Genomic DNA, 22904 nt, shown 5'->3' with positions numbered 1-22904 from the left:
ATCGCGCTATTAGTCTGCTTTAACACATTTTAAATCTTACTAATTGGTGATTGTTATGTTGTATTAATTTTTAAAGCCGTGAAACATTTCTCTCTTCATTTTGCTAAACTTTTTGGTCCGCATTTCACATATTTTCCATTTAATTTCATCGAGATGTGATTGTAGCTTTTAATGAAAAATCAAAGGCTCGATAAAGCATGGCATACTGATGATGGTTTTAATGGACTAACTCATTGCTCTAGATAACCCTAGCTGAACATTTTCCCGGAAATATTTTTTGGGGGTTATTTACAACATAACACATTTTTCACTTTATAGTCAGAGTGGAAAAAGAAAAATACGTTATCATGATAAAGATACTAAGGCAAGAAGCGATCTCATTTTTGGTTTTTATGATTAGTCTTTTTACTGATGCGACCGCATGCAATCATTCAGCCGTCGAAGAGATACAGACCATTGCAAGAAGACTTAGACTTTACCCTCATGTTATCAAAACCATTCCTTCGAATATCGTTGAGGTAAAACTTAACAAGCCTCTTACTTACAAAATCAATGATAAGAGAAACTGAGCGATTTTTTTTCGTTCGTAAATTTAGTGAAAGTCGTTACATTCGTTAAGATTTGAAATTCATTAGATTTTTTTAGAATTTAAAGAGGGTAAGAATTATATGAAACAGTAAAACTCATAATCATTAATGACAAAATCAATATAGTGAGCATATATTCTAGCGAATTTTAAATAGTTATTTATTTATTTACCTTGGAAGAGGGGATACTTCCGGTAGCCAGTATCACCGGTGGCCAATGCAACGTTAGCAATACATTAAAATATCCAAGGAGAGTTTTTTTTTTAAAAATGTATTGTAAACTTAGTTTTTAAGATTTGATTTTTTGGAAGTAAATAACACCACATAATACAAGTGAGTAATTTCAACACGCTTCCCGAAAATAATAAATACTTAACCCTCTATCGCATGAATTAATTTTGGACCGCAGATTTTGTAATACATTTTTTTTTCTGAAAGATCTTTGAAAAAAGTTGAGCCCCAATTTTTTTTTATTGGCGGGAATGGGCTCTCTCCCCCCCCCCCTCAAATGATCCCCCAAAGTGGTAGTTACATCTACGTAGGTCCATGCAACTTTGATTAAAAATAATAAAAAGAGAAGTTACATACATGTGGTTCTATGCAACTTTGGTAAAAACCCTAAAAAGGAGATGTTACACGAAAACCGTGCTTAAGTACATTTCATTGAAAAAAAAAAATATTAGTCTTAGCAGACATTAGATATAAATAGAACACAGTTTTCACCAGCATAAATTAAATTACTGGTGAATATTAGCCATATGTTTATTGTTATTGGCCACAATCGGTTGCTTGCGGAATGACATAATATGTAACTTGTCATTTTCGCCACCTGAGTTAGTTGCATGAGATCAAATACATGTTATTCGGTTTTAAATCAATTCATTAAAAACCTACTTTGCATCTAATATTTCCTGTTGTCACCTAAAAAAAAGTATGAGGTGTGCTGCAAATGCACATATTTTTTCATTGTCATACGACCTTTCTTACCAACCTAAATTCTTCGCAGAAAATATGTTGCCAGAGGCTCAGAGCCGACCTACGCAGCCCAAGGTTACCGAAAAGACACCTTGTTTAACCAAATTTAACAAAACTGGAGTAGGTTCCGTGATTTTCACCCAATTGAATTCAACCTTGGGCTTGCATAGATGCATTCAGAAACTTTGCTACGCTCGTGCAGTATTTTTAAAAAAAGAAAATACGTTTAATTACACATTCGTGTGCATATGCAATAGAGGGTTAATACCCATAAAAAATTAGTAAAAGTAGAAGAAAAGACGTGACAAAAGATGGCGGCTTACCTTCATCTACTTGCCGTAAGACTTAGTAAATGAATAAGGAAAGAGATTGTGAATTTCGGTAATTTTGGGGATGAAGCTCTGAATTTTTCGTACTCCTGTGCTGTTTGATATTTTGGATTCGCCCCTTCTCGTAAGGTTCACTGTGCGCAATCTCATTGCAATGAGGAAAAGGTATCGACCTGAACTGACTTTTTAATGTCTGTTAAAAAAGTTTTCATTTATTTTAACAACAGGTAACGTACGGTGGGCGTAAACTAGAATTAGGTGGGTTGTTGCATGCAGACGACCTTAATGACCCACCTCTTGTTTCATGGCCTACAAAGGAAGATGCCCTTTACGTTTTGGTGCTTTCAGGTAAGCGGCTCACTGACATTTCGTTAAAATGATTTTAAAACATGAGTAAGCACGGTTAACTGGAAAATATTTATCGGGTCCATTTTTAGCGATACAGTTCCGCATATTCACCGATTCATAGTTTTAGAAGTCGACAGTAGCATAAGTTTGCCCTTCTTTGAATCAAAATACTGAAAATAAAGCGAATGTGTCCGCTTTGTCTTCATCTCTGATTGGGATCCAACCCAAAGATTCGATACACCAATATATCAACACATGTATTTTTTTTTAGGAATTAAGACATGATTATGATGCTGAAAAGCATGCCTTAAATCTTTAGCCAAAACGTTGACGAATAATTCAAATAAGCACAAATTATTTTGATAATTGCTTTTCAGGTCCAGATGCTAGTGACTTGGACAGTGCACAAAATTCTTACGAGCATTGGTTAATAGGTAACATCCCTGGCACGGATTTAGAGAAAGGAGAGAAACTTTCTGAATATGTTGGACTGGTGAAAACCGCTTATAGACAAGGTAAGCCTCCTGCTATTCTTTTTTTGGACATTCAATTGGGGAGCGATTAAAAAACCAGGTAATTATTTCGGAGCGACTCACATCAATGATATGGGTTAACTTGACTTTCTGGACGCGCTTCGCGCGTCCGTCACGGCTGGCCGAGGGGCTGCGCCCCCTGAACCCCCGGTCACTCGCCACGCGAGTGATATTCGGCTCGCTTCTATGATCAGTTGAGCATCTGATCACTATGATGTATACATTTTGGAGACTCTCAAGACGAAAATGATTTCGTAACAAAACCTTGTTACCGGAGCGTGCCTTCACTTGCACATTAATAAATGTGGAGGTGAGGTAATGATGGGGATCGATCATTTCTTCAAAAACGCATTTGCTTGGGACGTCAGTCCCGTGGGGTGGAGGACAGTGACAACCGTGGATCTCCTTGCGCGATTTGACTTGCTGAAGTAGCAAAAGTTCATCTTTACTTCCTAGGAAGATTATCGGTGGCGTATAGGGGTCTAAAAAATGCTCAACGATAGTATGGTTCGAGTTCCGAATCGCTATGAGCCCACTTATGTGTGTATTTTTTCTAAGCGTGCCAGTAGGGCTCGCTTTTTGAAATCACTCGGATGTACCATAGTACAGCACACCGATCAACCAATGCTATTCAACGGGCCGTCCAAATATTTTTTTCCTCGGACCCGTTTTCTTGTCTTTGAACCATTATACTGTCAAGCCCTGATGGTCTCTTACCAAAAAACCGACTGAACTGCTAATTGGGAACCCTTGAGAACATTTTCCTGTCAAAACCGTATTATTTCATTTGACAAAAACCTCATAGAAGCTTTCTTACGCTCGGAGGACTCAACCCTAGAACCTTCTTTCCCGCCAAAACTGTTTAGCCAATGAGCGTCTTGCACTGCAAGTGCAATCTGTGATGAGCCTCGTGACTCTTTATACCATGTACTAACCGTGGCCCCTGCAGAAATCCACTCAAACCACTGCAGTTATCTCCCGATATAGCTTTGGGTGTCAGGTTTCGAGCAAGGCAATAAAAGACGGCGAGGAGAGGGTCGCCTCGTCGAACCTATTATCTTCCACGCCCGATTAACCATTTACCGTGACGCCAGGATCCACCAAATTTTCACAAAAATTGTTTTCCGTCTATTTAGCGAGTTTTTCCTTACTTTCCGTTAAAGTACAAATAAAAAGAGACCTCATTTGTAAAAATCGGCCGAATAGGAGAGAAGTTACAGTTCGAAATCCAAAGAGATTAACTCAACGCGATTTCGATGCACGGCAGTTCGCCCAAATCACGGTCGTGCGAAATGCCGCATATCAGCTTAAAATCAAGATAATTGTACGGAATCTTTAAAATCAATTTACATTCAACGTTCATGAATCAATATTTTCTCCCAAATTTAGCAAAAAGTACCAATTGATGCAAATAACAAAGACGTGAAAATAGTAGGTATGTGTCCAACATTTTAGTTATTCGGCACGCTTTTCCAACATATTCATGTTGGATTTTTTTTTTTTAGTTTCATTGCGTATAATTTTCTCTGATGTTTTTGTTTTATTCTCTCTGAGTACATAAGTAATTATATCCTCATTTCATTTCCTTTCCTTTCTTTTTTTCCTTTTATGTAGCATATGTGTCCATTTACAATTATCATTTTAAAATAGCTTTCCTCTAGTATACATTTGATGCTCCAAACGGAACCAATTTTTTTTAATGACATTTCTGACTAAACCATGGCTTTTCGCGGGAAGGCAGCCTCTCGTCCCTCTTGGACTCTTCTGTTGCTAGACAAGTTTCTTTTTCAGCACTTTTCCCAGGTCAAATCCATGTAAAATATTCACATTTATCGCACAATCTGGCAACCTCTCGAGTGAAATAGGAAAAGGTGGAACTGTCTGAAAGGTGGAATCCCTTGAAGATTATATTAATGATGACACCACAAATTGGTTACGATAAAGGTCACATGTTAACCATCTATTACAACCGTGGCATTACATCTTAGAATCATTATAGTGTGCATGTCTTCTATTTACAGGTGAAACTCATCGCCTCATTTTTTACGTCTTCGAACAGCCTGATGGGAAGCATTTACAGTTCGAGGGAGAGCGAATAAAAAAGGAGTGAGTCATTTTTTATAAAAAAGTAGAGGTGTCGTCAGCTAGGTTGACGGTTGTTTACTTTCGGTTTGCAGGCGTTTTTGCGTCACTACTATCCACATGAAAACATCTGGCTCTCTCAGAAGCAAGAACACAAGCTTTGATAAGTTTTCAAACACTTTCAAACCTTGTAATACTTTAATTTTTAGCCACACAGAAATCACAACCACAAAAAAGTCCTAAATCATAACTGATAAGTATTTTTTTTACGATACGATCATGAGACTGATGTTTTTAGTGTGGATAGTAGCGAACGCCGCTTTGTTCAGAGGCCCAAATTCGTCGTTGGCGCTTGCAACCCGAAAGTAAACAACCGTCAACTTAGCTGACGACACCTCTAGTAAAGAAGAAGATTCGAAAATATGTGCACGCACCAGACGTGAAGAATCATAGCATAGATCTCCCGTCTTCCATACTTGAAAGCATTTCAGTGTGGTATATTAGGCTAACGCTAACTGCAACTTCTCGTTTTGACCGGGTAAACCGAGGTCGGTCGTCTATGATCCCCTGAATTATTCAAAGCTGACTTATTTAGAGCGTCATGTCGATAGTTTGAGTGTCCCACGAGTTCTGCACAGTTTCCTTTTTCGGACGAACGATATAAAAATGCGGTTTATGCGCAGTAGTAAATTGATTGCAACTCTCGATAAGAGAAGACCAACCCGAGCTTTGTAGGTCAAAAATTAACCAAGTTACAGCGTTTTGAAAATGACAAGTCGAGATGAACCCACCAGCATTTTTAGCATTTTTCCTTGAAGAGAAAACAAAGATTTATAGATTCCCAATGGTTTTCTCAAAATTTTATATAACGTTACCATGAGCACCACCACTTCCTCTTCTTCACCGGTCGACTGAACACTAGTTTTCTCCTCGAAGTACCTCTATATAAGTACTCTCTACCTAACGCCGCGCCGCGCCGCGATCGTTCCTCCCACCCCTGCAAATATGTTTTTTCAAAATCTTCATTCCTGAAGTTGCTCAAGAAAGTTTCAGCAGCTCCCTTGATTTCATTCACAGAACTGGACCTTTTGCCTCCTAAGCCCCTCTTCAGCGAGGGAAACAACCAAAAGTTGTAAGGTGTGAGTTCTGATCTATGGGGGAATGCGGGTGACGGACAGTCCCATGTTTATTCATAAAGTCATAGGTGAACTGGGCCGCATGTGAGCAGGCGATATCCTAGTGCAGGGGCTTTATCCCCTCCATCTTTAGCGGCATCTAACGTAATTTCATCTGTACAGAGCAGTCACATTGATTGTCATTATGTCTGAAACTTCAATCGCAACGCTTTCTTTGTAGAGTTTTTGACTTTTTAAATATTTGGCTCCATTTGAGGAAAAAATGCTAAAACAGCAAAACATTTTTTCTAGCAAAACAGTCACATGTCTATAAAGAGTCTGCCCGAAGTAATCTGGTTATACGAATTAACTGCCACGTTTAAACGCTACGATGTGTAAACTGGTGTAGGAACGTTTAAACGCTACGATGTGTAAACTGGTGTAGGAACGCCTCGATTTTAATGCACTCAATAAAACCGGACCACTAGTTTGGGTGAGATTTTAAGCATTTCAAGACAGGTCTTCTCATCAAAATTTCACGTAGATCACGATTCGTGCAGAGAAAATTACCAAACGTTCTTACTAACTGAGATACTAAGGTTTTCGATGCATAAATTCAAACTATCCGCACATAAAAAACCATAATCTACCCGCGTTAAAGCGCACACTAAGCGTTACCATGCCAGTCATTGGAATATAAAAATATGACGATCTTTATCTAAGCGCACAGTGGATCGCGAGTCAATAGGACAGGTCGGACAGAATTTAGAAATTTCAAACGCTTAAAACTCTGGCTATACACAACTTTAAGGCTCTGAAAGTGGTTCCATCAGTTTTCTCGTGAAATTTTCTAGCAGACGTACCCCTTGAGAGGTAAAATGTAACGAAATAAACAACAAAATTTGCAGTTTTAATTAAAAATTTCATGTCCGACCTCTCTCACTGACTCGATCCACTGTGATGCGCCTCGGCTCAGCTATTGCAAGTTGTTCACGCTTTGAACACCACAGAATGGGGAAGGAAAACTTCTTTTTCAGAAACCTGCCGTGACCGTTAAATTGTGCGATTGTGTTCAAATTAGACTCTCGTTTTTTATATATTTCAATGAAGATTATTTCCAACCAATAATGCTAAGCACGATAAGAACGTTAACATCTTGATTGGGACTTGGGACTTAATTATGGTAATTTTCACTATGCAAACTGCTTGTTCTACGTGATATTCGTGACAATATTATACTTTCAATAGGACGAAAATTGTACGTGGCTAAGAGTATTAGTGTATGACAATTAATATTCTGCTCCCTGAAATATCAAGATTATTTTCTCCAGGTAAAAATTGAAGTTTTAATCTGTGCAGGTTAGAGGTTACAACATTATTTTATGTCGACATGTTTCAGGGACACTGGCAGTATCAGAAAAATGCTTTCTCTTGATGCTTTTGAGAAACATTATAAACTGGGAGACCCGTATGCGATCCATTTCTTTGAGATTTTCTTCAATACGACACATATGTGATGATGTATGATATTTCTGCAATGAAATCATTACGTGTGCGCAAAATTTGTTAAAAATTAATCTCCGTTTCTTTTTTTCTCGTTATCTTTAGTATCACCACTAATGATACTATTACTATTACTATACTTCTTTACTTTTTAGAGGGAGATTAATCTAACCCTTTGACTGTCAGCCATGTAACTAAACAGCTCTCTGATCGATGGGAACTCGACTGCCGTTCGAAAAATTAGAAAGTGCAATTGCATCGTGCAGGGTCGATCTTTCAAAATATGATCTAAACAAAATTGATTCTTCGAAGCATCTTTGAATACAGCCCTCTCCCTTATTTTCTCGCCTTCTGCACTTCTCAGACATGTATCCACTGGGCATACGTCCAGTTCCAAATTGCACGGTCTTCCAGGGTTGGCTGCACAACAGGGGCGCATTTTGTGGGTCGAGAGAAAATTGATTTCTTCCTCCAATAGTGTTTTTTGTCTCTTTTTTTTAAGTACTCTAGTTCGTCGAAACTGCAGTCTACCTCTAAAATTTTTATGAACGTTATCATCGAATATTGGCGACGATTATGGACCGTGACTGGTGTAAAGAGGTTATCCTCGCTTACTGTTTAGCGCTAAATGCATCCATTGCCTCAGAAATATTCAAAACTCAAAAAAAAGAAGAAGAAAAAAAGGTCAAGAAGAGATTTCAAGAGGTCTTGGTTCTTCCAAATAAGAGTACGCGGCTCTCCTTCTTTTATTTATCATTTGTATGCAGCATGAGGTGGTCTAAAAATGTCTCTTTCTTTTTAGAAGCAAAGATTCGTAGAAAAGTTTTGCTAAAAAACAAAATTGTGCAAGAAATTTGAAAGAGATTATTGAATTTAAAAATAAAATTATAAGATTTCACATTTTCCGTAAGCAATTGAGATTTCGATATTTTTCATGTTATACCTAAATCCAGCACTAAATATTACAGAAAAAACTCTTTATTACATGACTTTGGTCAATAATCGTCATCAAAACTAGGAAAAAACTAGGATTTTCTTTAGAAGAATTGAGTCCCGCAGTTCCAATTTGGGATATTCTTGGAAAAAATCTTATGAGGGAAAAAAATCTTATAAAGAGCATCGACGGTAAAACTACCAGATCCTCTATCTCGGTTTGCAACGTTGCAAATTTCCTTTCATCCTTCTACTTTTTTGAATAAAAAAGTACTCAACATCAATATTCTTGGAGACTTCCGTAATTATACTTCTCTGTGTAAAGAAAAAACTGTGTGTAGTGAAAACCTCTAGGAAAAATGATGGTTCGTTCTCCTTCAAAAAAATAAAAGGGAAGCGGAAATTTTTAAACATTGCAAACGAGATACGTGATGTGGCAATCTCACCATCAAGATGCTCCTATAGTGAGGCGTTTATCATAGAGATACAGTTAAAATATAAAACTCCACCAAAAAGTTTAAAAAAAATATGAAAAATTCAATATTAAAAACTGTGCAACACACATATAATAAACACCCAATAGTAGTAGGTGCAAATATAATTTAATACGCATGTCGGAAATGTTGGCCATCGGTTTGATTTTTAAACTCGAAATCATGAAAAATCAAATTCCTTACATGAACTGTTTCTATGTTGGATTCTCTAAATTACATAAGGTATGCATGTTTCAATAGCTATGGGTGCTTAAGCACCTTTAAAAAAGAGAGATTTACAAGAATGGGGCGCCAAGAACGGAAACGAGGAATTCATAAAATATGATCGAAGAGCAGAGGTCCTTGAACTCCCATTTTCATTACACTCTCCACATGACTGACACAATTTTGAGAGAATTCTTAACTGATAAAAATTTTAATGCTGTCACACATTTCGACGGTGAAACTACCATAACACGTATCTCGGTTTGCGGCGTTGTAGACTTCCTGTCATACTTTATTTTATTTCCTGGAAAACCACTCAACGTCAGTTTTTGAAAATTTCCGTGATTTTCCTTCTTAGTGCAACGAAAACTCTGTGAAAACCTCGAGGAATGAAATTGATTTGTTCTCTGTCAATAAAATGAAATGGGAGCGGGGATTTTGAAACACCGCAAACGAGATACGTGGTCTGGTAGTTTCATCATCGATTTGTATGTAATATGAGAAAGTGTTGTTAAACTGACTCAATATTCGACACGAAGCGATTGATCTTCTAAGCGTGGTTATCCCATGTCAGGATTGAGCATATTTCCATCGTCCCAGTATTCCGTGGGCAATTCCCAAGTTTCCGCTGTTGTCGTTGGCAGGGGTTTAACCCATTGACATAAGAAAAAGCTGACAGCGATCGGATCGCCTAAATTGTACTTCTTAGCAAAACTGCGTGTTGAAAAATTTGCCCTTTCGCTGTCCCGGGCCCTGAAAATGTCAAAAATCATTATCAGTTAAGAATTTACCGTATCTAGTAATATCATTCCATGAGAAAACCAGCACATTTCATTTCGAAGAGATATTTTATTGACTGATGATTGCATGAAGTGTATTGAACCTCAATCTTTGTGAATATGAGAAAATCCACTCGCCAGCACTGAAAACTTTTGCAAGGAATTTTTCTGATATTTTCTTTTACTTCTTTATTGTTAGTTACCACTCAGGTCTTTTTATAGACTTCATGGCTAATCGCTTATCTAAAAAAATTATATTTTGTCAAATGACGACTTAAGATAGGCAAATCCGTACTATCATTATGGTCGGTTGATCATGAATATCCACCATTCAGCGTTTGAAGACGCGAAGTTACCTCCTGAGAGCTTGTTTAATTTTAAAACGGCAATTAAGCTCTTTTTTTGTCAAAATTATGAGTGATACCTCCACGAATCACCATTCTTCTAAATGCTATTTTTCGCGACACTAAAATTACTTTCAAAACTTCGTTACTACCCTTATTCGTCACAGTAAACAGTTTTACGTTCAAAAAAAGAAATCAATACTAACGGTCTTCAGGCCTCATGCATCAAAGTCAAAAGTTTCATTACATTTTCAACTAATCAATTCGATAATTGCATTTTGATGTTATCCTTTATAATAATATATGAAAGTTTGAGCTATTTTAAAAAATCATAAGGATATTGGTATTTTGTATTTTATTTTTGTTACTTGAAGAAGATTAACTGGCATTTCTTTTAGAATACTTATTCGGCCTGAACTTATCAATATTGAATCTGTTTAATAAATGATCACGTATATATATTGTGGCAGAGGCGGGTCCAGCAATTTGGCAACACCGGATTCTCTTCATTTAAACCTATGCTACATAATCGATTCTTGTTTGAGCACTTGGCCCCTCCAAGAATCGATACATTTCCATAGGTTTAATTGGAGAAATTGCAATGTTACCAATTTGCTGGATCCGCCAATGTATATTGTGGTGATTTCCTACGCAATAGTCATGATTTTCTTTAAATTGTTCCTCTACAATTGGTGCTCCTGACATAGCTTTTCCTCAAATAAATAATTTATGATTTTGAATTCTCATTCCGTCATTGCATTTTCATTGCTAGTAGTAGCAAAATTTTAGTAGCCAACAGTCACTAGCCCCGCGAGTGACAGAGGGTCCAGGGAGCGAAGCCCTCGACTAGCGGCGCAAGCGAGCGTAGCGAGTTGAAGCAGCTAGTTACATTTTATGTGTATGCACGTTTTTTTAGGGGCACAGTGTGCTGATAATGTCTCAGCAAAATCTTTTTTGGGACAACTTAAACGTCTCTATCATCTTACGGTTTGCCATGTTTAATACACGATCAGATTTTGGGCAAGTAACACGACTATCTTGAAATACTTACTTGTAAGACAACAGCTTTTCTTTGAATTCAATTCGACCCATCGGTTGCTTGTACACCAAAAAGACAATGCGATGGAAACCTGAAAAAATAAACTTTAATTTATAACTTTGCATTTGACATAAAATCATACAAAAATGTGCCATTCCTCTCATCGGCACAATTAGATTCCCAACGCACTTTATGAAAAGCGTATCGTCAAGAACCAACAGCAAGTTATCTCCTTTCTTATATTATTATATCAAAATCGCAATTGCCGAGTCTGGCTCAGGAGTTGATTTTTTCATTTTTATGTTGTTCAAAAAATTGAACTAACTTGAAAAATCGCAGTTTTTCTCTTTAAAATAAAAATAAGATACCTACATTTTGGTGATCTATCTTAATGCACGAACATAAAGGTAATCTCAGATACACATTAGGGTGCCACCTAAGAATAATTTTTCCGACTTTATCCCCCCCTAATTTTCCCCTTGCATCTCTCTAATGAAAGAATAATTGTAAATGTATGTTTCAATTTTTTTTAATTACGCTCGTTTTTATAGTATGGCATTTTTCATGTATACAGTTCTGTATATATATTAAAAGAAAAAAAAGAAAAAAAAAGAAAAAAAAATCTGAATGGGATGAAGTGCGGATTCACATAATTTAAACTTATGATCCATACTTATAGTTTTAAGGGGCGAGGATGTAGAGACTGACTTGAACTTTTGTTGCGTATGCGCCTCTAGATCAAACATTTTTGAGGAAATTAGTCCATTGTTCCACCTCTGCGCTGCATGGTAGAAACACTTAAAGTACAAGAACACACTTGAGCGGTATAGTGAAACTCTTTTCAGTATAAATGCGAACCCGCGATCGTCGACAAAACTCAACAAATATGTTTAATTTAAAATTCGGTACTTTTGCAGTTTTATTTTCAGGCAAACTTTGCAGTACTTTTAATTAAATAGTAAAATGTCTAAATAAAAACGGGCTTGGGGGCCTTTTATGGGGGGATTTCCCCGTTCAAGATCAGAAATTAGCAAAGCTTACCGGTTCCCTTCTTTGGATACGGCGGAATGTACTTAGACATCATGTCGGATTCGAAAACATCCGGTAAGAAATCGCCCTCTTCAACCGCCACGTGGATGTTGCCAACCAACCAATGTTGCCACTCCCGCATCTTTGGTTTGTATTTTGAGGGGGAGTCAGGATCTGTGAAGATAGATAAATCGCTCACTATGTAGAAACGGTCTCGAAATAATTAAGCCTGCTCGGATCGCAGGAAACAGAGGGGAACGGCCGCCATTTTTAGGGAAAATGAGTGAATGGTTATAATCTGAGTGATGAGCCTAATCAGTTTCTTTGACGTAAAAAAGTGTTAGGACTTGTTCCCTAAAATTTTTGTCCTACCTGAATTTCTTAGATGAACATTTCCAATTAATTGTAGTAGTACTGCAACATGTGGATTGTGGGTTAGTAACCTTATTTATTGGGGCACTACCACCGTTTACTGGAAATGCCCGTATCATCCAAAAACAAACATACCTCTTGTTTGTTCATGTAACGTATCACATACCTTCAAAAACGATATATTTAATCCAGAATTTTGAATTTATATTAGGGATGCTTAGCTTTGGGCGTTTGAATTTCACAAAAGGAACCCAACGTCGCAAAAATTGCGTAACTACAAAAGAATTATTCAACTTCTGATGGTAGTGTCAAGCGGTGGCGTATTTATCAATACACCAATACGATTTTTAGCGTTTTCCTGTCGGACGCTAAGCATATCTAGGTAACTGTAGGTTAAAATTTCTAAAGCAATTAAAATTGTTGGTTACAATTTTTGGTAACTGTGGGCACTTATTCGCGATAGGAACCACGATCCCGCCTAATTGAGAACGGTTTGCACTGAAGGGGTCCAGTTCGAGTCGGTTTCCTTCCGTAAATTCACTTACAATCTTGAAAGAGGTCAAGACAAAAAAAGTTGTGAATTTGTTTTCCTCTGTGAAATGATTCCGTTCAATTCATAAAAACATAGAAAGGAACTAGCCTCATGAAATACTTAAAGTCATAAATATATTCAATTATTTCGGTCAGGTTCAAAAACGCTTTTCAGTCATTATAAGTGAAATTTCGAGTGTTTTAGGGGATTTGTAAACACGGGAGCGCTATAACTTTTGACTTGATTTTCTCAAAACGGCTAAAGAGCGGTTTGGCTCCTTCTTTTTAAATGTGATCAAATTTTGTTAAGATAGCGACGAAACCGAAGACGGTGAAAAGTTGGTCGCAGGAATTTCAAGAGCAATTCGCAAGCCTCTAAGAAAGAAAAAAGCGAGCTCATTCGGCTGAAAATTCACTGACAAATTACTTTAGATCAGTTAGGTATAGGTATTATTTGTCACAAACAGAGTCGGCCTCAGAGAAGTTTAAATCCTCGTGACTTTTTTCATTCCGTACGGGACACAGTAAAAATCAAACAACAATACTCCTTACCTGTCATTACTAATGTGTAGAGAGACGTATTGTCACATGGCCAGTTTAAAAGATATGGATACCAGTCCAGGTAATTGGGGTCTAAAACGTTTCCAAGCTCAGGCATCTCATCATTTTCTCGAAACAGGGCCTGTGCGAATAAAATGTAGAATTATTCAATACAAAATACACGATCATATTTATTATCAATTCCAAAATATTCAACTACTGCGATCTTTGTTGCGATCCAAAATGGCTATGAATGCGCGTAATAATTCCTATTCTCTTTGTTTACATCGGATGACCGGTCCCCTTGTATCGAAAACAATTGACTGTGTATCGAAAAAGTGACCCGGCGTGACAGAGAGGTCTCGGAATTCGGGACCTGGGCAATGCTCAAAAGTGGTGCCAGCTCTCCCATTTACATTACGACTATATGTACTCTATGTTTTTAAGAGACATAATACGCGGAATTTTGCCGTTCTAAGGAATACATCACATGATACTTTCTACGTTGTTAAACTTCTTCCAAGAAAGTAAAAAAGGTATGAGAAACTCCAGAAGTTCTTCATTTGAAATATAAATAGAATTCTTTCTGCAATCTCATTTAGTACTCCTGCGCACATTTCAGCTAAAAGGATTCAAAACTTTCATCAAATATAAACATTTTATCCGATGAAATTTGGCAATTTTTGAATGTTCATAAGATGTTATTTTTTAGGATTGCATTATTCTTGCTATTCATTTTTAAACAATTTAAACATGTCGTCGTATTTTTCAAGTAGGCAGCAATTCAAAACGCTTAAAGTCACTGAAGGAAAGGAATAATCATTACAATAACAAAAGCACAATTACGATAAAATATATCTTATTAAAGAAACTGAACGGAAATTACAGTTGTGTATGCAATTTTTGGATAAAACTTACCATCAAAAAGTGTTTGGGAGCCTTATTTATTACATCAGGAATGATTTCATGTTTTAAAAGTGCTTTTTCTATTTCTTTGGCCGTTTTTGTGACCAATGGAGGAATCACTGTGTTCACCGTTGAGGTTGATCTGACCGGTAAAACACTTGATGCAAAAAGAAAATACATACAATTTTGCAATTGGAACACCCAAGAAATATTAATCCTCAACATCTTGTTGTAGTTGAAATAAAGTATTCCTTTAAACCGCTAACCTTTTCTTGGACGACTGAATGAACAAATACGTGCACCATCAGCTTAGTAGTAATAATTTCTTATCACTCCTCTAAATAGCAGTAAATGCAAATCGTTTTTTTGCGCGTGTTTCTTGTTTCTGTTGAAGGGGTGGGGGGGGGGGGGGTGGGGCGTACAAATCGACGACGAAGCGACCCTTTTAAATTAATTAAAAGTAACATTTGTGATTTAGCCGAAGTAAGTGGGGGGGGGGGATATGAGTCGAGATTATAGTTTTCAGCTTGTTCGCATAGTTGCGATCGTGATTTAGAAAAATGATTCACTTTCAAATTTTATAGATGAATTGAATATTGTGGAATAATGTTTACTTAATCATTCAAGAGTGACGAAGAAAGAATGCAGCGTATTATTTCTCCACCATTGATGAAAAAAATATGTCTAATTTCTTGAGTGCACCGACTAGTGTGATATTTATTTTGTTCCCAATGTGAAAATAATACAACATATCCTGGACTGGTTAACCAGTCCAGGAGTTCCGCCATCGGATGCTCTAGTAGGATAAATTTAAAAAAAAATCAAGAATTGTGTTAGTAAAGGTAATAATTTCAATTTTTTGCAAGGATGTGATGTTACCTGGTTGGTTTATTTTAGAAGTGGACTATGGAATTCATAATGAAATCGGCAACCTGCAATTGCCTATATTGAAAACGGTGTACTTTCATTCTGAATCAGGTGCATGCACTTGTTGTTAGCTTTTCCTCTCCCACCCCACCCAAAATCGATTGCGGTGGAATAAAATGCATGATCGATACTGGTAAGAGGATTGATAGGTACACTTTTAGTTTCATTAAAATATTAAAAACCTAATTTTTCGCCATTGTGACTACCCACCGAGATAGGGACTCGAGTTCACGGAGGCATTTTTCTCAATAGAGCGATTTCTGTTAAGGAAGGTCCAAAAATCAAATTTTGAGAATTGAACGGAAATCTTCCTTTAGTATCCTGAGAAAAAAATTGTGTGCATGTTAGCTCACTTTAACGCCGATGAATGAAGTTACGCCTAATTTAGCAATTTTTTACTCCACACATGACATTGCGTCTTTTAAATTGTAAATTTCAAACTGGCATAACCCTGATTTTGTTCCACATTTTTGTTCTCAAATATTGGTAAACTGCTCCTTTATTCGTCGACACTAATAATTCAATTTTGTCCTCTGCGGAACACGGGTATTTTTTTTTTTTTTTTTTTTTTTTTTTTTTTTTTTTTTTTCGTAGACGGTCATGACTATTTTTACTGAAGTTTCAAAATGAATAGATCTCTGAAGTTGTCAAAATTTAGTTCAATTCTACGTTATTTAAACGTCAAAAATATTACTTATGTATATTTTGAATGCGCACTTAGTCAAGTCATGTATAGTATAGATTTTTTCTCTTTTAATTTTAAACTTACAGTTTTACAATCGTGTTTTTCTTTGAAATTATCAACAAAAATGCTGAAAATTAAAATATACATTGTTTTTGCGTTACTGCACACAATGAGTTGTACAAATGTCGTAACTCAAGATTTGGACAATATTGAGTTTTCACCTGGTCCAACATGGGCTCCTGTATCTGCAGAGGAAATTAAAGAAACATTAACAAGGACAAAGATAATCCCTGACGCGCTAGATAAAGCGCCTGACTATAATGCAAATGTGAGTATCATAATGAATTTTGAAAAATTTTAAGTGAATTGAATATAAACAGAATTTTTAAATGCATTAATTCTTCAGACGATTTAAATTCTTGGAGAACCTTATTTTTGGAGGGTCAGAGTGGGAGATGATTTAAAATGAGACTTTTGAATAATTGCACTCATTTAAGTTTGAAATATTTTGATTTACATGCATGTGTCAAAAAATTATAGATTAAAATCTGATTACTGTAATTATTGACCACTGTATGATCTACTTTAGACAATTTTTACAGGATTTTGAACATTAATTTTCCATTTTCGATCTGAAAATGATGTAATGCGTCATTTTAATTTGTCTTTGTGGAAACTAAAGTGATAAATTATTCATTTTCACGCTTTTAGATGTGCCTTTCAGATCTTGTGGTACGATTTACCTATGGGATTTGGAAGAACTTTAGTTCCATATGAAGTAATTTACTTTCCTTCATGGTTTCAATGGCCTCATGACAAAGAAAAGCTTTACACATTTGTAATGACAGGTAAAATACTCAATGAAAAAGCATTACTTTTAACAATGAAACACTGAGTAAATATATTACTGAAACTGTCACTCGAAAGTAAAGAGTTAAACAGAAGGCGGGTCCAGCAATTTGGCAACACCGGATTTCCTCCATTTAAACTTTTACTAAGTAATCGATCTTTGTCGAAGCACCTGGCTCCTCCAAGAATCGATATATTTCCATGGGTTTAAATGGACGAAATCACCTCGATGGGTCGATATCTGACTTTTAAGTGTGCCACTAGGCAAAACGTTTCCACGGATCTGGGTATTTCCTTGGAAATTTTAAAAACATCTAGTGCGACACACATAAGAAATAAAAATAAATAAATAAAAAAAAAAGTCAATTTGAAATTTCTCGAGAAGTTGTGTTCTTTGATTTTTATGAAAGTTCGTGATGATTGTTAAGGCAAAACGCAGTATTGAAATCTTTCGATGGTATGGTACATGTGGAAACTTAAAATTTGCCAAGCAGTGCTTTTAGCTGCAGTATTTTTACTTTGGTGCCTTCTAGTATTTCCGTAATATATATTAAGGGGTATCAAAGTGTGGAAAAAGAGGGAAGCTTTGATAAAAATAATCGGCATGCAACATTTACACAAATAACGGAGAGGAATATGAAGAATGCATTTTACGGCAAATTTGTTCAGGAAATGAATGCATAGTTCCTGCTTGCGTGCTAATTGTTCTCATAAATATTTGAGAGGGAATAAAATAGAGTCAAAAATAAGCCAGACATATTTGAAAAAGAAACACTAAGAAATGGCCTCGAACTGTATGCACCACCCTCTTCATATTTGAAAACGAAGATAAAAATGGACTGGGGACTCATAAATCTACTATCGAAGAAAAAGAATTAATTAAATTTTAATTAAATCAATTAATTAATTTAATCAAATTTTTCTGTTAACTGAAAAGTCGTGAAATAAATTAGTTTACCATTTTGCGCTCAGGAATGTAAGCAAAAGCTTCAAGTTTGAAAAAAAAATAAATTATATTCTTTTGCAGATCTTGACTACCCAACCAAGAAAACTCCCAACGGGCGGGAGTTCCTGATATGGCTGATAGGTAATATCCCTGGAAATGAGGGGTTGGCTGGCAAGAAGTGTGTTGAATACGTTGGATGGCAAGAGGCTTTTAAGCAGGATCCAGGTAAGGGCACAGGATCAGGAAGAGCAAATTAATTATGACTTTTTTAAGTATCCCTATTAATTTGAGAAAATCTCTCAATTATCTAAACGCGCCATGTTTCATAACGAGCTTATTGTAACGGCTGGCGTGCTGCAAGATAATTTGGGACCCATTGCTTCGTGTGTTATTTTAAAACCTCTTTGTGGCGGCGGGAACGCAGTTGAATTTTTGCACAGCGATAAATAAAACTGCACAACGTTTAGAGCGCTGGTAGGGCCGGATTTAGGGGGTAGCTATATGGGCCGCGGCCCATGGCGGCAAATTTAGGGGGTGGCAAATTTTACAATTTTTTTTTAAATGTGGGTATATAAAAAAAATCGGATTCAGAAAAAAATACAAACGAGAACAGGCGAAAAAATCACTCATTTCCTGAGAGAATAGTAATTTCTAATTTGTTCGTCTTTTAGTGATACAGGAGACAGCACCTTTAATACGTCGAGTTAAGAGAGAAACCAAACACAAAATTTGGCCTGGAACGGCGCGGCGCAGAGAGCAATGATGACAAAGGACTTGAGATGCAAAGGAGGTGTTCCCGGCGCAGCGGTCGGCATGTAACACATATTAGTGCCTACATAACTGCATGAATACTTCACGCATTGCGTCAAACACAGTACGGTCAGCAGCGGTTGGCGTGAAACGCATAGCGCCTACAAGCCTGCATGGATACTTCACGCATTGCGTCGAACACACTGCGCGCGGTATGCAGTGCTCGACGTGAAACGCATAGCGCCTACAAGACTGTAGGAATACTTCACGCATTGCGCCACATACAGTGCGGTCAGCGCGACACGGCGCGGCGGCGGCGGAAGTTAAAATTATTAAACCACATTTAGGTTTGTTCTTTCATAATTTTTTAGTTTCTTTCTTATACATGGAAGGCATTGTCCACACAGAGATACGTTTTTGGATCTTACTTTCGCGCAAAGTTCCGTAAACCTATAGTAGTAGTGTTGACAGGTCGCAAAAAATGTGTCCAACACGAAAAAAAGCGTCTTATGCACCCCTTCCCCTGTTCGTTTTTATTGATATTTCAAAACGAATGAGAAGAGGGCTGCAAAATACAGGCGGCCCATGGGTGGCAAGTAGGTAAATCCGGCCCTGGCGCTGGTAATTGATTTTTAATCAATGACAGCATGAAATGAATTCATTGCACCTCTTCATGTCTCACTACAATTAGATCTGTAATTTGGATGTAGCTATAAATATGCTCGGTGCAAATAGCTTTTTTGACATTTTTTTTTTCAATTACGCGTGCAAATGATCCGCCAATGGTGAGTTTTGTATAGCACCAGCCACCAGGAACGAAAATTAGATTAGGATGAAGAGTCGATTTCCGTGGTTTCGTATGGGACTCTTGAGGCGCGTTCAAAACCCCCTCTACGTATTTATTTTCATACTAATTTTATTGACTTACAATGTGCTGCGAGTTTCAGATTTTATTTTATGTTTTTTCAGATTTTCATAGATATATCGTGACAGTTTTTGAACAACCCCAGAAACTTCCAATAGATTTCAATTCAATAAAATATTTAAAATCAGAGTAAGTTATCTTAAGTTCTGCGTTTTTTTTTATAAAAAAAAATAAAAATCTGTAAACATCGTTAAGCAAAATTTGGCTTACCTCTGACCAAAATTTCGAGGAATAAAAATGAATTTCGGAGCCAAAAAATTTGAATAAGGGTTACACGGCGTGCATTACGATATATTGATTTATCTGCCATTTTAACCTATGGGAAAGGATCGATAAACAGGGTGTTCGCATCGAGGACCTTCATGATCGATTCTTTACCATATTTTCAAATGGGGAAATATCGTTAACTCTCCATGCCTCGCCACTGGTTGCACGGTGTGAAGTCTCATTTTTTAAATTTTGATTTTAAAGCACACATTTTTTTTAGTTCAGGTAAAAGCCGAAGGGAAAAGAATCACATCTTCTTTCGTACATTAGCTGAATATTTTTATCACACTAGCATACCAAATCTTCGGTAGGCAAACGGGGGAGTAGTTTTGAATGTACTCATTTATTTCTAGAAACCATACTGTTTAATTTTTGATCGTTTGTTTCAGATCAGCGATTCAAAATAGGACAAAATTTTCAACCCGAAAGTTTGCGACTACATTTAAGTTAGGAGATCCTATCGCCGTAGATTTTGCGTTCGTTAATGTTTCAGGACCGACAGAGTGAACAGCGCTACATGACTAAATGTAAACATGCACACGAAGACATCTAAAATTAATGCACCTGAGAAAAATCAAATTGTTGCGAGAAAGCAGCTTGGCTATTTCATCATCTGGTTTTGCAGTTTTACAATATTAAGACATTTCATGTTCCAAGACTTTAACGTGCACGTTGAAAATATGAAGCATGAGGAAGGAAGCATACACATTTGTATGAATGTAACAGCCCACTTGGAGCTTGAGGCACGAGAAACGCCTTCATTTTTCATGACAGGCAAAATATCCTTGGAGCAGATAAACTTGCATTTAGGCGCTACCATTGACAAGCAGTGAAAAGTATTCAATATTGAGGCTGTGTCGTGACACACAGTGTAACTTACACTTCGTGGTAAAAAAACTAACTTTTGAGACCTTTTCACCGCATTTGAATTGTACACTTTGCCTAATTTTTTCTCGAATGATACATTCTTAAACAAAAACTGAGGATTATAATGCCATTTATTTTTGAAGCGCCCCCGTAGGTTGTAAAGAATTTACTCATAAAATGGCAAAAGACAAGAAATTGCCTAAATTCATGTTAAAAATTATAAAAAAAAACATGAGAGGCTACTAGGCAACGTGCAATGCACGAAGTTATACTAATTTTAGTTTATACCGTTAGGATATGGTGTGACTTAAACAATTTGAGTCGCTTGATTAACTTCATTGCTTAAAGTTTGGTTTTTTTTAGAATATTTTGTCCCGCATTTAAAGTTAGATGAATATTTAACTGCTATTTTTTACAAACTTAATTGCGTTTTATTTCTCAATGAGGGGAGGGCGAAGGGTCACTCAACCTGCCGTAATGTAAGGACAGTGGGTCAACAAACTGGCAGGTATCTTGAACTAACGATCCCCTACTAAAGTAAAAAGAGAAGAAACCTGTTTAGAATTAAGAAAAAAACAGGGAGCTATCCTTTTGAAAATATTCTTTTTGAGTTATTCTGAATTGAAAAAGTACAAGAGATTGTTCTATTTCATGGAGAGATCTCGGCTGGTCTTAAATAATCCAAACTTTTAGATCTTTTGCTCGCTTGAATTTATTAAATGAAATTATTAATCCCCTGTACTTCCACCGCTCACAAGGAACTGACGTCAACTTACTTAACTTTGATTATCATTATAGATGGTGGTGACACAGTTCCGTATTGATAGGTAAGGTTTGATAAAGTGATTTCCCTCAATATCATCTGAGATTTCAGACTACTTATTCATTTCAACTGTGACAATTCCTTGTGAAGATTCTACTCAGGTGAGGTGACAAGTAATGCAACATAACATAACCTTTTTCATTGGGATTTAAATATGAGGCACGCAATCATAGTTGATTATTTTGCTTTACGACGAGACGCAGTATTAATCTTGCCTTTTGTGTTTGGTTTCTTGATCGATGCTATCGAAGGCAATCAGTCAGCCGCTAGCGTCGAGGAGATTCAGTCGATTGCAAGCAAACTACGACTATTTCCTCAAATAATCAAAACCATCCCGTCCAATATCGTAGAGGTAATGCCATTGTCACAAATCTTACACCCTCATCATTAATTAAAAAGTTTGAAAACTTAAAATGTTGCACACCGTTTTTTTGAGGAGTGTAAATCGACAGCTAAACTCGTAGGTACAAAATCAACATGCTCACCATATTTGTGGTAAGGTGTGAATGATCGATCAGCGATAGTTCCCCCATTTGAAGCTAAGGTAAAGAATCGATTATTAAGGTGTCCGTCGCAAACACCCCGTGTAAAGATCCTTTACGATGGGCTTAAAAGGCAGATCAATCGATATATCGCAAAGCTCGCCACGTCGATGCACCAAATAATTCATAGAGAAGTTTACTCTCCTACTCGATTACGGGATAAATCCTTTCGGAATATTGGGGGGGGGGGGGGCAGGTAAGAAGAAAAGAACCTGAAATCGGGCATTGTTCGGGAAATTTTAAAATTACCTCTCTTCCTTCTTCCATATGAGTTGCGTGGATCCACCCCCAATTACATGATCAACAATGGGACCGTTGGAAATGTCATCGCAATAAATACTTAAATGATTAAATAAACAATGATTTTTAAAATTGGTGCGATATCAATGCTGATATGAAAGGTCAGCCTGAGATTTTCACCGTGTAACTCAGCAAATACAAAGATTTTAAAAATAATAATTTACGAAGGCCTTTCAAAAGGAGAATTTACAGGCTAATCACTGAAAAGTTTGCCAAAACGAAAATGCTTATGGGGAAATATTTTTTCTTTCAATATCAGGTAACGTATGGTGAACGTAGGCTAAAATTAGGAGACTTAGTAAATGCAGACGATATTATCGACGAACCTCTCGTATCGTGGCCCTCAAAAGAAGGCGCGGTGTATATTATGATACTATCAG

General features: G+C 36.7%; 2 protein-coding genes across 4 annotated transcripts; one reads left to right on the top strand and one right to left on the bottom strand.

The window, feature by feature from the left end:
• The first annotated feature begins 73 nt into the window (after nucleotides 1-73).
• On the top strand, nucleotides 74-22904 carry LOC109042852 (uncharacterized). Of its 2 annotated transcripts, none has more exons than XM_072297840.1 (8): nucleotides 74-518; nucleotides 2119-2239; nucleotides 2617-2754; nucleotides 4794-4878; nucleotides 16967-17103; nucleotides 18132-18275; nucleotides 19770-19854; nucleotides 22784-22904. In XM_072297840.1, exons 1-8 carry the CDS (start codon nucleotides 348-350, stop codon nucleotides 22785-22787), a joined length of 885 nt encoding a protein of 294 aa, XP_072153941.1. In that variant the 5' UTR covers nucleotides 74-347; the 3' UTR covers nucleotides 22788-22904. The 2 variants fall into 2 exon arrangements, with proteins under 2 accessions (XP_072153941.1, XP_072153940.1); XM_072297839.1 differs by lacking the exon at nucleotides 22784-22904 and adding an exon at nucleotides 20382-21279 and having other exon boundaries at nucleotides 202-518.
• Nucleotides 8922-14988, bottom strand: LOC109042838 (protein D1). 2 transcript variants are annotated; one of them, XM_072297849.1, is made up of 5 exons: nucleotides 14656-14984; nucleotides 13750-13879; nucleotides 12307-12468; nucleotides 11278-11356; nucleotides 8922-9856 (listed from the first exon to the last, which is right to left on the bottom strand). In XM_072297849.1, exons 1-5 carry the CDS (start codon nucleotides 14866-14868, stop codon nucleotides 9664-9666), a joined length of 777 nt encoding a protein of 258 aa, XP_072153950.1. In that variant the 5' UTR covers nucleotides 14869-14984; the 3' UTR covers nucleotides 8922-9663. The 2 variants fall into 2 exon arrangements, with proteins under 2 accessions (XP_072153950.1, XP_072153951.1); XM_072297850.1 differs by lacking the exon at nucleotides 12307-12468 and having other exon boundaries at nucleotides 14656-14988.

Source organism: Bemisia tabaci, chromosome 3, assembly GCF_918797505.1.
Source record: "Bemisia tabaci chromosome 3, PGI_BMITA_v3".
NCBI classification, from domain to species: Eukaryota; Metazoa; Arthropoda; class Insecta; order Hemiptera; family Aleyrodidae; genus Bemisia; species Bemisia tabaci.
Note: the sequence above shows the minus strand (reverse complement) of the source record. Positions and strands in the feature narration are given on the sequence as shown.